This window comes from Trifolium pratense, linkage group LG4 (genome assembly GCF_020283565.1).
Source record: "Trifolium pratense cultivar HEN17-A07 linkage group LG4, ARS_RC_1.1, whole genome shotgun sequence".
Taxonomy (NCBI): domain Eukaryota; kingdom Viridiplantae; phylum Streptophyta; class Magnoliopsida; order Fabales; family Fabaceae; genus Trifolium; species Trifolium pratense.
This window is the reverse complement of record NC_060062.1, coordinates 21,973,075-21,988,780: the sequence shown is the minus strand read 5'-3', so window position 1 is coordinate 21,988,780 and position 15,706 is coordinate 21,973,075. Positions and strand designations below refer to the sequence as shown.

Sequence of the window (15,706 nt, the reverse complement as noted above, 5' to 3'; positions counted from 1 at the left end):
CAGCTGTGGAATTTAGTGTGAAGTGATTTGGGTGACGTGGAGGGAATGGGAAAAAAGAAGCGCCAAATATTTAGGGAAATTTTTTGTTTTTTGACAGAGGGAATTGTTTTTGTTTCCCTTTTGTTAGTGTAGGAAAAAGATAGACTAACGTCGGTCGATCTTCTTTCGGCTAAGAGAGATGTGTTGGTATTGAATGAAGCCCCGTATTGGACAGAAAGTGTAGAACCTTCTATAATTAAAAGATGTGAGAGAAAGCCCTCTGGTCGAGAAAGATAACAGAAGGTTGAATGCTTGTAAAGTCCGTTAGTGGTGGGTATGTTTAGTCAGTTAGTTGATGACTAGCGCTCCTGCATGTAGTGCTTTGGGGTGTCAAAAAAGGAAGAAAAAAAAAATAGTTACTTGTGTGTAAAAAAGAAATAGTTACTTGCAACACAAAAATTGTATAAGAGTGCATCTAATTTTTTTTCTTTGTTGAATACAATTTTATCATGTGTCAAAATTTAGTCTCTCAATGATACTATAATTACGAAGTACATTGGTGTCAGTGGTAAAGTTAACATTATTTTATCTAAATTGTGATCACTAAATTAGACCGCATTATAATTTACGTTTGTGTAGGTGCTAACATCAGTATTATCTTAGCTAAATTCAGTCACATAATCATATATGATTATATTGATAACACTGAGATTAATAATATCTTATCTAAATCTCAATTTATAGTTCATCAACACCTCGAGGTTATGGAGAATAGTTTATACCATAACTTCTTGATTCCTTTCTTATGTGTTTTGTTAATTGTGATTACTAGCAAGAATATCATATTATTGTATATGATATTATTGTTTATCTCTGGGTATCAGGAAAATTACCACATCGAAGAAGCCGATATCCAATGTTATTCTTGTAGCTTTTATGAACAATACAATAAACAAACCTCAATATCCGATGATATCTGACACAATAGATTTAATTTTGACTATTCAATATACAATAATATTTTTTTACTAATCATTCTTCTGAAATTTTAATTGTAGGTTGCAACCACAATGTGCTATTTACTACATGATTTATTATATACTAGTAATTATTTAACAAAGGAGAGTGTAAGTTTAGTCATTGAGATGAACATGTTATAACGTACGTACAAATATAACACAAATCGGTACTCTATTTTTTTTTCATTCTTATCTCTCTCCGTGCGTTGAACAACACTCTTACCTTGTAAAAAGACTCAACTCTCAAAACAACACTCTTACTTACTCGGCCATTAGCAAAAATTTCAAAGACTAAACTCACAAGCGCTCTTACCTTTTACTACTAAGCAAAAATTCGTAAGAGATCCAAAGTTGTGGTAACCGGTAAGTTTCTTTAATTTATTTCTACTACTTTTTACTGCTCTCTTATTTTCCAAACCATGAAAATTGTTTTCATTTTTTCAATTTTCATTTTTTTATCACTTTAACAAAATCAGAAAATCCTCCTGTCTCCTTTAATTATTCCACTTTTAACGAAAACATAACAAAAAATGACATTTCTTTGTTTGATGATGCAACACTAAACAATGGAAATATCTGGTTAACAAAGTTTGGACATAGTGATACACCATCACCAACTGCACTGGTTAATAAAGATTTGTTAACTTTTTCTTCAAGGTGGGTACTTGGCTACCCATCTTCTAAAATTGGGTCACTAGTCCATCCTTAATGTCTTAAATACATTGGTTGAAAAAAGTGTCATTTACAATATTATTAAATTGTGATTAATTTTCAGTTGTAGTAATATAGTTTCCAATATTTACAAATTAGCCCTATTAAGAAGAGTGAAATTCCCAACGCTAATAGTTCCTAGTTAATTTCCAATGACAGTATATGCATAATTAATTGCATATCATATGTACAGTATACAATATATGCATTATGCATAAGAAAATAACGCACTTGTTAGTTTTTTTCTATTATTTAAATTAAATTGCTTCCAGAAACTAATGATTGGAGTGGAGCATGGTTAATTTGTACTCCTCCGTCTCAATTTGATTAACACATTTGACTGTTTTGCGCATATCGATGGATAACTTTGACGATTAATATTTTTAATTGTATAATATTAAAAATTATAAAAATTTGATATTTTTGTTATGAATAATATAGATGTGGATGTCCATTTGTCTAGGCCCATATTCTTGGCTCATGTAATCTCCTATGATATTTTCTCTTCGGGCCCCCATGTATCTTTTATACCCCCCAATATTCCAATTTTGCCCTTGATAAAAACTTTGGTTCGCAGAAACCGAAGTTTTTTCTAGTTCAAATTCAAGGAAATTTCGGTTAACAGAAACCGAATTTTGTTTTCAAGACAAAAGAAATTTGATTCGTAGAAACCGAAGTTTTTATTGAAGGGCAAAAAAGTAAAATTCAGAGGGTGAAAAAGAACCATGGGGGCCTAAAGAGAAAATATCATCTCCTATATATATGACTATCTCACAATGTAAAACACACACCTTGAATAGAACAATACAATAGTCTATTCCTTTCTCTTCTCCCTTTCTCTCCTTCTTCTCTATTCTAGTTATTCTCTATAAACAGTTTATAACACGTTATCAGCACGATAGTCTCTCTCCCTCTCTAGAAAGGTATAGCAACCATGAGAGGTGATAATTTTATTTCTTGTATTTTTTATTCAATTTTTTTCGTTTTTTTTCATATTGATTCACAGCCTACGATCCAGAAGTATCGTAGTAAAATTTTTAAAATATGAATCCTGAAGATTCATAGTATGATGAAATTTTAAAATATGAATCCTGAAGGTTCATAAACCCACGCTTCTAAAATATCAATCCCTGAAGGATTGAAAAAAATAACTGATTTGATCTATTATATAGTTCTTAAAGAACTTAAAAATCCAAATTTTGTTCTCCATGAAATCTTGATGAATTCAATTGGGACACATCCCTGAAGGATGTACAAAATAATTGATAAGATCTATTATATTTATAGAGTTTTTGAAGAACTCATGAATAATTCAATATATTTATGCATCCCTGAAGGATTGCACCAATATATGTATTCCTATTACATTATAATATATGTTATATAGTTCCTAAAGAACTCGATGTTGTATGCATTCCTGAAGAATTGCATAAATGATTAATTTTACATTATAATGATGTTATATAGTTCTTGAAGAACTTCTTATAAATTATTTCTTATGAATTCCAGAAGAATTCAAAATACATATACATGCATCCCTGAAGGATAGCTTTATCAATTTTTTTAGAGTTTTGGCTATTTATAATTTTTATTGAATTTATTTTTATTTATTTTTATAATAATAATAAATAATAATAATAATTTAATATGTATCATCATATTGTAAAGCTAAAGCATAAAAATATTCCAATTTATTTTCAATAAGTTACTAATTAACACTACAACAAAACTGCTTTTTAGCGTCGGCCTAAATGATATGCTAAATGGCCAAAAACGGACGCTACGTAGTTCTTAGCGTCTACTTAGCGTCTGTGTCGGGATAGACACTTAAATGCCTGAAGCTAGACAGTTGCGTCCAGTAGACGCTATTTAGCATCTGTCACGTTAGACGCCAAGGGGACACTACTAACATGTACATAAGGCAGACGCTACTAGCATCGGCTTGTGATAGACGCTACAGATATATATTTGCATTATAAAACGTCACTGGTAGAGTCCACTTTGGCAGACTCTAAGTGTAGAGTCTGCCCTTGATGGATGCTATATATTAATTTTTGAATTACATAGCGTCTGCTAAAAGGTGACTTTTTTTTTTAAAATATATATATTCACCAATTCTTAACATAAACATCTATTTCTCATATATATATATATATATATATATATATATATATATATATATATATTTAGAATCTCAACAAAAAGGTCTACATCCATTTAAATTCATCAATTCTTAACATGACCATCTATTTCTCGTATATAACCATATATATAAAATGTCAACAAAAAGGTCTACATCCATCAAAATAACAACCCACAAAATATATGACCCACCAAAATATCCCACAAAATATATAACCTATCAAAATAGCTTTGCCGGAAAGGAGGACCTACACCTAGTATTCCTGCTTTGCCGGAAGCATCCGTTAAGAAGAAGGATATGCGTAGCTATTGGACAAAGCCTGACGATGTGGCCTGGGCGCAAAATGGTTTAGTGGCGACTATTATTAATGGAGAGGCGGTTCCAGTTGTGCAAAGTAGAATAATGGACGCAGGTTCTAACGATGTCATTCTCATCCCAATGGGGGCTGGCAAGGTTTTCGTCCGGAGCTCGTCAGGAAATGATGCGAAGGCAATCGTCAACACTACTAAAGAGTTCTTTCAGCTTATTTTCTCGAGCTGGACGTGTTGGGATAATCATGCGCACGACTACAGAAGAGGCGCCTGGTGCGTTTGTATGGTATCCCGCTGCAAGCCTGGAACGAGAATTTCTTCAAGTTATGTGTTTCTGATTGTGGCATGGTGGATGGTATCCAGAATGAGGTGAAAATAGTGGAGGAATGAGGTTACACCCTCGGGAGGATAATTGCCTATTTGGGGACGATGACGATTCAGAGACGTCCCAATCCAATCATGAAGAGGGACATCGTGATCCGGAAGCTCGGCGTCATCTTTGAGATAATATATAAGAATAATAAAGAATGGATTGGATTATGCATTTTGGGCTTGGGCTGCAATATGGGTCTCTTCTCACCAAACAATTGGACTTAACTCTAATTATTTTTTACAATAATAATTTTGTTAATTAATAGATCAATATTTATTTTAGTATTTTTAAGTAAATAAATCATACACTAATATATCATACACTGATATATACGGGGAACAAATTGTTGGTGATGTCTTTCTATAAAATATACTACACTAATATATACGGAAACATATTGTGAGTGATGAAAAATTTAAATTAACTACTACACACAGACACGGGGGACAAGATATTTGCTGATGAAAAACTTAAATTAACTATATTATACGGGGAACAAGTGTTGTTGATAAAAAAAATTATTAACTAATTATATACAAAGAACAAGTTATTGTTGATGAAATTTTTTAATTAACTATTATATACGGGGAATAAATTGTTACTCATGAAAATTTTAAATGATTCGAGGAACAAGTTGTTGTTCATATAAAAATTAAATTAACCATTATACTATACGGAACACAATTGTTGTTGATGATATTTTTCAATTAACTCTTAAACACGGAGAAATTGGAAAAAAATTAAATTATACTGAGAACAATTATTGCTGATGAAATTTTTTAACAAAATATTATACAGCAAGAACAAGTTGTTGCTGAAAACCTTTAATTAACATTTGTATACAGGGAAGCTGATAAGAAAATTAAATAATCGGGAGAACAAATTGATGTTAATAATTCTATTGTTTCATAATACTGGTTAAATAAATCTAACTTCAAAGTTTAATTTTTTTCAATTAAATGTGTTAATGTAATAATTTCTTTTTAAAATTTTATATAACAAAATGTAACTTGAAAAATTACCGGTGTAACGTTACGACCCGTGCGAATGCATGGATCTATTACTAGTATTATTAAAAAAATGAAAATTATCCCGTGGGATAGATATAAAAATAGTGAGCGAGAGAGAGAAAGAGAGAGAATCTCTAACTGGTGTATAATGAAAAATGCAAAGCATTTTCTACCCTACTATTAAAAATGATTCTTGACTAATTAAATTTTCATTTGAGAATTAGGTTATAATTGTTTTATATTTATGGGTCACTATATAGTCTCGTGGATGAAGATAAGAGAAATAATCTATCTCTCAATAATGTAGAACTGAAAGCGAAATAATAGTTTTTATCTCGCTCTATGTAACATCGTTAAACTTATATCATGCAAAACCTATCTTAATTTTATCGTAGAAATTTAAACCAAATTACTCAAATAATATATTAAAATAAACACATAAATAATAGTATTAAAAAAGAAAAATAATCCCGTGCCAAGGGCTAACATACTAGTATTAGTAATAGAATAATACGAAGAGAATTATAAAACAAAATAATAATACGAAGAGACGAGTTGTAGATTATATTTCTCAACACATGCTTTGGTGAAAAGATTAATGGATGGAAGCATATGCATTTCGGTTCCCAGGTAGTATGTGTGGCAATGGATCTGAATAATGCTCTGTTTATTAGAGCACTAACATCGATCTGTACTTTTCTTGGAAATGATAACTTACAATTAATATATTTCGGGTTAATATGCAAATATTTAAAAATTAACAACTTAAGGACATTCTTAAAAGTTATGCCACCTAGTATTTGATTCAATGCATGACAAGTCAAAGGGGCTGAGTAGCCCATTTTCTTGAAATGGGTAGATAAGAATTTGCCTTTCTTCAATCTCCTTTTTCACAAATTTTTCCTTTTATATTTCTCAAGTGCCAAATCATCCGGAGTCCAAACATCCACGTGTTGGAAGGTTTGGTCTACCAAAAAGGTTTTTATTAGTTATTATTGGTCTACATATATTGTAATATTTTTTCTATTTTTGCTTGTGAAGCCTTTGTGCTTCTTTTTTTTTTTCACTCGGCATGATATTATTATTTTCAAGTAATTTCATAATATCAACATCTCTATTAATTTTACTTTATTTAGAAACACTTTTTAGTCGGTGTTTATATGCGTACATGTGAGCGTGCGTGGACACATTTGTGTTACTCTCCCAAAATAAAAAATTACTTTCGCTAAAATGAAAAATTACTTTTACCAAAATTAAGGTTTGACCATTGATTCCCAAGTCGATTTTCTATTGACTCAACCTTGAAAAAAAACACGCAAATAAATAAATAAATATCATACTCCGTTTCTTCACTTCACTATTCAACTTCACAAATCACAACCATGAAAATTCTCTTATTTTTTCAATTTTCATTGTTTTCATAACCTTAATACAAGATGATGGTCGAGGATTAATAATATTCCAAAAGCACCTTCTTATTACTCTAAGATGTACATGTGGCTATGCTGCAATGTAGCATAGAGTGTTTTGAGATTAACAAAAGGAGACAAAACATGAGAGAATAATTGGAGAGAATCCAAATTCTATTTTTGTACACCTTCTACACTTTATAAAAATTAACTTAGTGGACTATAGTTTATTCCTCCCAACTAGAGTTATATATATTGACGCATTCATAACCTCCTTTTTTAGTATTTATTCTCCTTTACCTGCTTATTGCATATACTTGGTGTACCTCTCTTGGTGAATCTCAATTTGCATTTCAGCCTATGAAGAATCACGATTGCATATACATGACAGATAAATAATACCAAATATTTACGAACATGGCAATGAATATATTGGCTGGTGTGGAGACTGACAATTTCAATACTAAATTTATGGAAAACAAGGACTCAGGAGAACAAATTGCAAGTGCACATGCAATAAAAAGAAGTTTTGTTTCAAAGAATCACATGAGCATCAAGGATAAACCTTAGTTCAAGAGGAAAAAGGATGATGGACTGTTGGCTAACAACCTTGTTGATACAAATGCTTGTTGACAAATTTGATGGATTGTTGGAGTTGAGAGCTTGACAAGGAAGAGTATGGCAATGAGGACATTAACGGCCTTAAGGAAGACTTTGAAACGAAATAAAAAACGGAGAGAAGTGAAAAGGCATTGTGAAGAAGACTCAAGCGATGACAATAATAGTGGTGTGGTTCGTTGTTGACTACCAAGTTCTAAGACTGATAGAGCTCAACAAGCATGCTGTTTGGGGATGATGACCTATCGAAGTAAGTGGAGAATCTTTTCTTCATGCCCTTGTTACCCAATACAGATTGTGGTCACCACACCCATTCCACCACAATGGTAACATGTCAAATGCCATCCTTCTACTTCTTGAGCACATAAGAGTTCGTTTTTGAGAAGATGTCAGGGAGCAAACAATTGCTACCATTAATGATTGATGCACTACAAACCCTACACTTACGAGAATTAAGAAACCCTAGATTTCAAAAATTGGAACGCCAAAGTTGAACAAGTGTGGAACTAAGAAGAATAAGAGGTGAAATTGCAAATACTAGGCTATTATTCAAAAAATACATCACGTACGATGGTTGAAAACTACTTTTGTACCAGGCACCACATACTAGGCTAAACCACATATTAGGCAAATGTAACATAAACAAACTGTTCAACAAAATATCTTTAAAATGGCAGCCAATCAATATCAATATGAATTAAAATCCTATAATTTGGTGGCAAGAAGAGTACTAAAAAATCTGGAAAACCTTCTCACCAACCTATACATCATGACCCTTTTAAGGTCAAGTAAAACCAACTTGCCTTTTGATACTCCAACATTTTGAACCAAATGTTAAATGCATGAAGACAACAAGACTTCCTTTCAGAGTGAGGAAACATTCTTTCTCTGACTCATTCAAGAAAAAAATTTACAACCTGTACAAATTCTGACAGATATTTTAGTGATCGAAGTTAGAAGATGAAATCCCCGTATACTTTTTTCGTGGGGTGAAGGTAACAAAGCCATGTCAATGATCATCATTACTTTTTTGTGTAAGTGAGATATGGATCTTGAGCAATGGTTAACACATCTGGTCTCTCGGCCTGGTTATATGTAAGACATCGCCGAATAAAATCCTGACAAAATTGTAAACATAGTAGAGATAATTGTCAGGTTTCATAGTAAGAATTGTAGATAGTAGGTATTATTTTTTTGGATTTGACTCCTTTAAAGTGATGAATGCTCTTTAGATAATACAATACAGAATTATGATTATTGATTGGAAATCAACGGTTGAGATTTTAACTACTTTGAGAATACAATGCCTAAGAAATTTTATTGTGGTTCTGGTGATGATAATTAGAATGATAAATAATTTAAATGAAAAAAATATCTTGCACTATCAATATTTTCTCGTTGGTGCAAATTACTTTCAAAACTATCAAACCATCACCATTTTAATGGCATTGTGATATGGAGGAGAGACACTGCACATTCAATTAAAATTATGAAGGCTATTTTGTGCTTGGGCATGGAATAAAGTTGAATATTTGTTCAATAAATATAACCCACAACAAGCAAAGATTGTGTCCACTATCGAATAATATAAATAAATGAAATATGGGCAAAGAACAATCAGCCAGGGGCAGTAATTAATAGAAAAGGGCTCAACTAACCTTTGCCTCACTAGAAATAGTAGGTCTAGAGGGAAATTCAACTTTGCGTGCCTTAATGATCGTGTCTTCACGAAGTATTCTCTCTTGTGTTTGGTCGTGTCCGAAAGGACGTCTGCCAAAGAGCATTTGATAAAACAAAATACCAGCAGACCAGACATCAACCTGTTTTCCACAAGTCAGAAACGCACGGTGATTATCATTATCCAATTCTTAGTTGTTTGCACAATACCAACCAACCATCACGACACTTATGTTAAAGTGAAATAACAGTTTTGAACAAAAGGACTAATAAATGGAAAATTGATCACACGCAGAAAAAACCTATTCGTGTATTTACAAATTAGAAAATTATTGACCTTGGATGATATAAGTGGTGTCTTGCTGAGCTCAAAGCATTCAGGAGGCAAATACCTGCAAATCAGAAAAGAAAAAAAGGCATAAGAGGCTTTATTAACGCAAATGTTAAAAGATCGTGGAAACATGAAACGAGCATCAAAGTTGAAGTATATTGAGGAGACTGAAGCTTAAACTAACAAATTTGGGACACTTCAAAATTTGAAATCCTACAACAATGATCTTAATTCTTTGTCGCTTACCAATATGTTCCAGCACCCTGGGATGTAAGTTCCATACCCTGGGATCCCACGTCATTCTCCACTATCTTGCTAAGACCAAAATCAGTCACTTTAGCGATCCCAAGTTCATCAAACAAAACATTTCCAGGCTTTAAATCATAATGAATAATCTTCAGTGTTCTTTTATTCATGTAAACAAGGCCATGGAAAATCTGACTTAAAATGACCTTAGCCTCCCTCTCGGGCAATGTAGGCGTTGCTTTAAGAACAGCATCAAGATCTTTCCCTGGTAGAACAAAAGAGGATCAGAGGAAGGAGTGATAGACAAAACAAGAAATCAAACATACAATATTTATAGGTCTTGTTTGGATAAACAACTTAATTAAGCACTATGTAAAATCTATCTCTATAATATAAGATAAAATCATATTGTTTTCAAATAAACTTTAAATTGTTTTCAACTTTTCATAAGCTATCCTGGAGAGCTTATGGAAATAAGTTGGAAACATCTTATGAACATGTCATTAGCTGTTTTCATTAGCTCTTTCAAACAATCTCACAAGTGCTTAGGCAAGTAGATAAGCTCAAATAACTCGATCCAAACAGACCCATAGTTTGTCACAAAAGTCAACAAAATAATGATTTTCATAAAACAGATAAGGTGCATATACCACTACAATACTCTAGCACCGTGCAGAATGTATTCGTATCAATCTCAAAGATGTCCCATAAGCGAACAATGTGAGGGTGAACCAATGTCTTGTGAATATTATACTCTCGAAGTGCATGCCTTATGTAACTTTGCTTCTTCTCTTCACTCCATTGAGCATTTAAACCATGAAGTTTGCAGGCAACATATCTATGCTCCACCAAGTCAAAAGCCTGCTGGAGCAAAAAGGTATTTATTTACAATTGCCAATAAAGGCAAAGGAACTCTCTAGGATTTTGGTTTTACTAACTCAACCTTGTATAATATTTCCTAAAGTAATATAAATATGAAAAAATGATTACTATTGAACTATAAAAGTTTAGACCTTGTACACCTCGCTGAATCCTCCCTTTCCGAGAAGGTTTAGAAGGGCATAACGATGGTTTAGAATCTGAAAGTTGTTGAACCGTGAACCATCTTCATCCCGTATGCGTTTCATTTCACGAATTAGTCTTCCCTTCTCTAGTTCGTAGCGGTCCCTCTCTCGCAAAACAATTTCTTCTTCCTGAAAATTATTCCACCATTAGAAATATAAAGAGGAAATAAAATAATTAGAGAAGTAGCAACTTACCCGTTTAATGCTGGCTAGTCGACACTTATAGATTTCCTCGTGCATGAGAATAGTATCTTCCAGCATTCCAGCCTCTGCATCTATTCCTTCACTCTTATCTTCAACCATAGAAAAGGACCAAGCAAAACAAAACTCAAACCATTAGAAAGTGAGCAGAATAACATGATACAAGATAGTCTAGCAGTATCTCATAGCCTGAAATAGATATTTATTGAGTCAATTAGCCATGTTAAGGAGCATATTCATGATTTATAATATAATCAGGGTAATATATAAATAAGTAAATAATGAAGGCTATTAAAAGTTGATGCAAACAAATCACATAGTGTACTGTACAGGTTTATTATGATCCGTGGTATATGTTATAATGACAATTGGTACAAATATACAAACTAAGAATGAAGGGAAAGAGAAAGCGGAAAAGGACAGTCATTCATGTGGTCCGCTTAACCCCTCTTCCCCAAGTGAAGCAAGACAAATGTTAAAAGAAAAAAAAGGAAACCTAGTGTTACCAGATTGTTTTTTCTTGAATAGCTTCCGCTGGCGCTCAACTGCCTCTTTTGATTCTATTAGTTGTTTCTGTAAAACATAAAATCAAGAGATAAGGGAATTCATGTTATTACTAATGCAAAAAACTACCACAGATGTTATAGAAACATTCACAAAATACACCACAAGCTAATGCCCCTCAATCATAGTGAAAAGGGAAACACTTAGAAGTTCGAAGAGAAGACATCGTCTATATAGTTGCATTTAGTCATCAATCCAACAAAAGCAAAAAGGTCCAAGAGTGATAGTATTTAGAATCTAAGATCATTAATGAGAAGCCCATAAAACTATGGTTGCACAAATGAAACACATAAATATCTTTAGAGACAGTTTAACTTAACGTTGATGTGTTACATGAAAAATAAATTGATTTGTTTTTACAGTGTACATACAAATATTCATGCAATACGGTTAAAATCTATATTTCAAGCATTGGGCAGTGTAGATCGATACAAGTCTCTAGTGTTTATCTATTTTAAACAGGAATCTCATCTTGAATATATCCTGATATATTAAGAAGAAATTGTCCCAAAGAGGGTGTGACATCTATGATACTACTTGCAAATACCATTGGTGCATAATAAATTCAATAAATAAATACGAACGGGTAGAAAGAGATTTGACATACAAGCTGGGCATTAAGATCCTTTAACGCCTGACCATCTTCCCATGTCTCCGATATGATAGTACCAGCTCTAAAATTCATAATCAAACCAATAAGAAAACCTAAATAAAAATAATATAAAAAAGTATTTGTCACAAACAATGATCCACCTATACCTGAGTACACCAACATTTCCAAGCCTCAACGAGTCTTGTCGTACTTTTAGCCTTGCTTCTTGTCTTTCAGCCTTTGAAACTGATATCAGCAAATCAGATATTATTTTTGTTCTCTGCAAAATACAAGACCAAATGTGAATATGCTGGCTTAACTTATTTATTATGCATGACAAATAGAATGCTCCTTAACTTATTTTAGATTATTTAGAACAATAACCTTTTTTAAGAAGTTTCATGCAGGCAGATTTAGTGTCACATGCAAAAGTGAATCCACCACTTTATTATATTTTGAATAACATTTTAACATGTATACTAAAAGGAGTGTCGTGTCTAGGTAGAATCAAGAAGGAAAGTTTAACTGCAATTAATGTGCAATTAAAAGCTAAAAGTAATCAAACCTTAGGCTTCATTTGTTGTTCAAGAGCTTTCAGTTCCTTCAGTTCCTGCATGTGCCAAAATAAAACATTAAAAAGAGCAGAAAACCATCACATTAATTTCAACAACTATCAATTCACAACTCTTGTTGCAATTGGACAAACATTGGTTTACCATTTCCAACTGCTGACGAACATTCTGATTCTCAGAGTTTTCTAGCTTTGCTTTACGCAAGTCTTCCTCCAACACAACAATTCTTGCACGTAAAGATGCAACCTCCTCCTAATTTAATAGAAAGATGAAATCAGATAAGAAAAAAAAAAATTGAAACTCACAATAATGAAGTTTTAAAGTATCAGCGAAGTCATGCAGATATGGTGGGGAAAGAGACAATTGAAAGAGGTCAAATCAAAATTCTAATTGTGAACATATAAAGCCGAACACACATTTACTGTCTTAAAACTTAAAAGTGGAACTCAATAATGTAACTCAATAATATAGAAGAGCCATACCTCTAATGAAGCACTATTATCATTATGAAACTGATCTTTGATTCTACCATCCTGCAAATAAATGAGTTTTATAGTGAACAGTCAAGCAGTACAACATAAATAATCATTCCATAAAATTTATTGCTTGAGCAAGATGTCATTCCCATAGCTAATAAAACTGAAACTGTTGTAAACTGCTTACTTTATTCTCATTCTGACCATTTGAAGCAGAAACTGTTGGGGGAGAAATTTGTGATCTGGTTTGATCATTACTTTTGGATCCACGACCCCTACCTGAACCAGAACTCCCTCTTCCACGACCAGATCTCTTTCTACTTGCTTCGACATTATTTTTTGTCTCCACGGCCTCCAAACTAGTCTGTCTTCCATCAGTAACAGCAGATTGCAACTACAAAGTATTTAGATTTTAGAAGTAAGCCAAACAAACACAATTTATCCGACAAATTTCCGTCACATCTATTTTATACTATACTATACTATATAGCGAAGAGTATACAGAGTTTCCATATGAAAACAAACCTCAGCACGTTCAAAAACATCAGCAGTATCATTTTCAGGTTTTGGGCGCTTACGCGTGTTGGCTTGAATCAAGAACTCCCCGCCATTCTGGAATAGAAATATGTAGATAAAAACAATCTATTAATTCAGTCTATCAAAAGAACGCATCCAAGAATTGCTCGCACAAAATACATAATCTTCTTGTCAGGAAAAATAACATACACCACATATATTTATTACAGGGTCATGCTAACTAGTGCCCCCCGGGGCACTAGTTAAGGATACAAAAAAAGCAATTTTTGCATTGGAAATGACACTTTTTATACTTTACAAACATTGACTACACAAGTTTCAATGTAATTTTACTATAATTAGTATCCTTAACTAGTGCCCCGGGGGCACTAGTTAGCATTTTCCTTATTATATCAAAAACCATAAAAAGATAAACAGTGAATAAACAGTCATTTTGGTCCTCAAATGTAAGGTGGACCAGGCGGAGCGGTATGACTACAGTTCTTGAATGTATCAAATTACAAAGTATCCCTAAATGTGTTTTCTATTACTAATTTCACGGACCAAACTTACTAATGGACGGCATGTTCAATGACCAACTAACTAGCAAACTAAATATGCGAGCATAAAACCGACCAACAAATGATACATTTGGTTTTTTTTTTCCTAATTTTGATACATTCAAAGATGGAAGTTACATTCAAGGACCCATATGGCTATTTACTCAATAAACAATCATTCAACCAACAAAACAAAACAAAACAAACAAAAATTACAACAACAAACTATTAGATCAGCATTGAAAATCCTTATCACTACAAGCAAATAAGCAACAAACATGAAGCCTCAAATAAGCAACAAACATGAAGCCTCATGAATACATAAAACCTATGAAAAGTGTGCACGCGCAACTGACACGAACATGAAGCCTCATGAATACATAAAACCTATGAAAAGCGCGCACTGTGTCGACACCAATAATAATTTGAGAAATGACACGATTCAATGTAACTAACTATATGTATCGGTGTCTAGTAGTGTCCGACACTAAGACACGCCTAATCCGAGGAGTGTTCGTGCTTCATAGAATAAAACTCGTCTTGCAGATAAAAATGGATAAAACTTACATCATCATCAGAATCACTTGAAGTACAAGGTTCAACCAAATCTTCAACTGCTCCACTGAATTTCCCAGCTGAAGAAACAGAAGACCAACCTTGTTGCTGAGAAGCAGAAGAAGAACCTTTTCCAACCATTCGAGCTTCAAGCTTAGCAATCTTTGTAGGCAGAGACTGATCCGATTGGTTAGAAGAATTCGACGAAAAATGCACAAGCATGTCATCCGACATTGTTGCTTCTGTAACTGTAAACTGTTTTTCAGAAACAAACAAACAAAATCATTCAAACCCAACACGCAATAATCTCAGAAAATTCAACCCTTTTGAAAAAAAATCGTTTCTTTGATGAGAAAATACGAGTTCATGAATTGAATTTGGTTATACCCATTCGTGATCAGAGAGCAAAAGGTGTGATTTTTAAGAGACCCACGTAAAGAAATTAGGGATTTATGAAATTTGCGAAACTTCTGAATGGGAAAATAGCAGAAGCAGATGAAAAATTGAAAAGGGTGTGATTTTGTGATGGGAAATTTTTGAGTATCTTTAGGGTGAAGAACTCAAAGAATGAAATGATTGTGAAGAGAGAATCTAGGGTTTTTGAGTTTGGTTGAGAGTGGTAGAATTAAAACCTTGGGAGGGAAGATTGATTGATTAAATAGGGTATGTGAGAGAATGAGGCATGACTTTGAAAAGAAAGGAAAAAAAAAAAGGAAGTAATAAAGGCTTGTTTTCAAGTTTTCTTCTTTGTGTGACTAGTGTTTTTCTTTTGTGAGATT

The 15,706-nt window shown here is 32.9% G+C and overlaps 1 protein-coding gene across 2 annotated transcripts; it reads right to left on the bottom strand.

The window, feature by feature from the left end:
• Positions 1–8,223: 8,223 nt before the first annotated feature.
• LOC123923314 (serine/threonine-protein kinase TOUSLED-like) lies at positions 8,224–15,706 on the bottom strand. Of its 2 annotated transcripts, XM_045975998.1 has the most exons (17): positions 15,315–15,706; positions 14,940–15,182; positions 13,822–13,908; positions 13,484–13,690; positions 13,303–13,353; positions 12,965–13,072; positions 12,814–12,858; positions 12,416–12,528; positions 12,264–12,330; positions 11,599–11,665; positions 11,087–11,184; positions 10,841–11,020; positions 10,478–10,688; positions 9,828–10,092; positions 9,588–9,642; positions 9,232–9,393; positions 8,224–8,691 (listed from the first exon to the last, which is right to left on the bottom strand). In XM_045975998.1, exons 2-17 carry the CDS (start codon positions 15,159–15,161, stop codon positions 8,596–8,598), a joined length of 2,034 nt encoding a protein of 677 aa, XP_045831954.1. In that variant the 5' UTR covers positions 15,162–15,182; positions 15,315–15,706; the 3' UTR covers positions 8,224–8,595. The 2 variants fall into 2 exon arrangements, with proteins under 2 accessions (XP_045831954.1, XP_045831955.1); XM_045975999.1 differs by having other exon boundaries at positions 14,940–15,688.

Bases quoted from the DNA above. Each gene is read 5' to 3' on its own strand.
- LOC123923314 (XM_045975998.1), bottom strand. From the start codon at position 15,161: ATGTCGGATGACATGCTTGTGCATTTTTCGTCGAATTCTTCTAACCAA. The intron at 13,691-13,821 runs GTTTGTTTTCAT...AATACTTTGTAG, and splicing joins ATGTTTTTGAACGTGCTGAG to TTGCAATCTGCTGTTACTGA. The intron at 8,692-9,231 runs GTTAGTTGAGCC...CAATTTTGTCAG, and splicing joins CTATTTCTAGTGAGGCAAAG to GATTTTATTCGGCGATGTCT.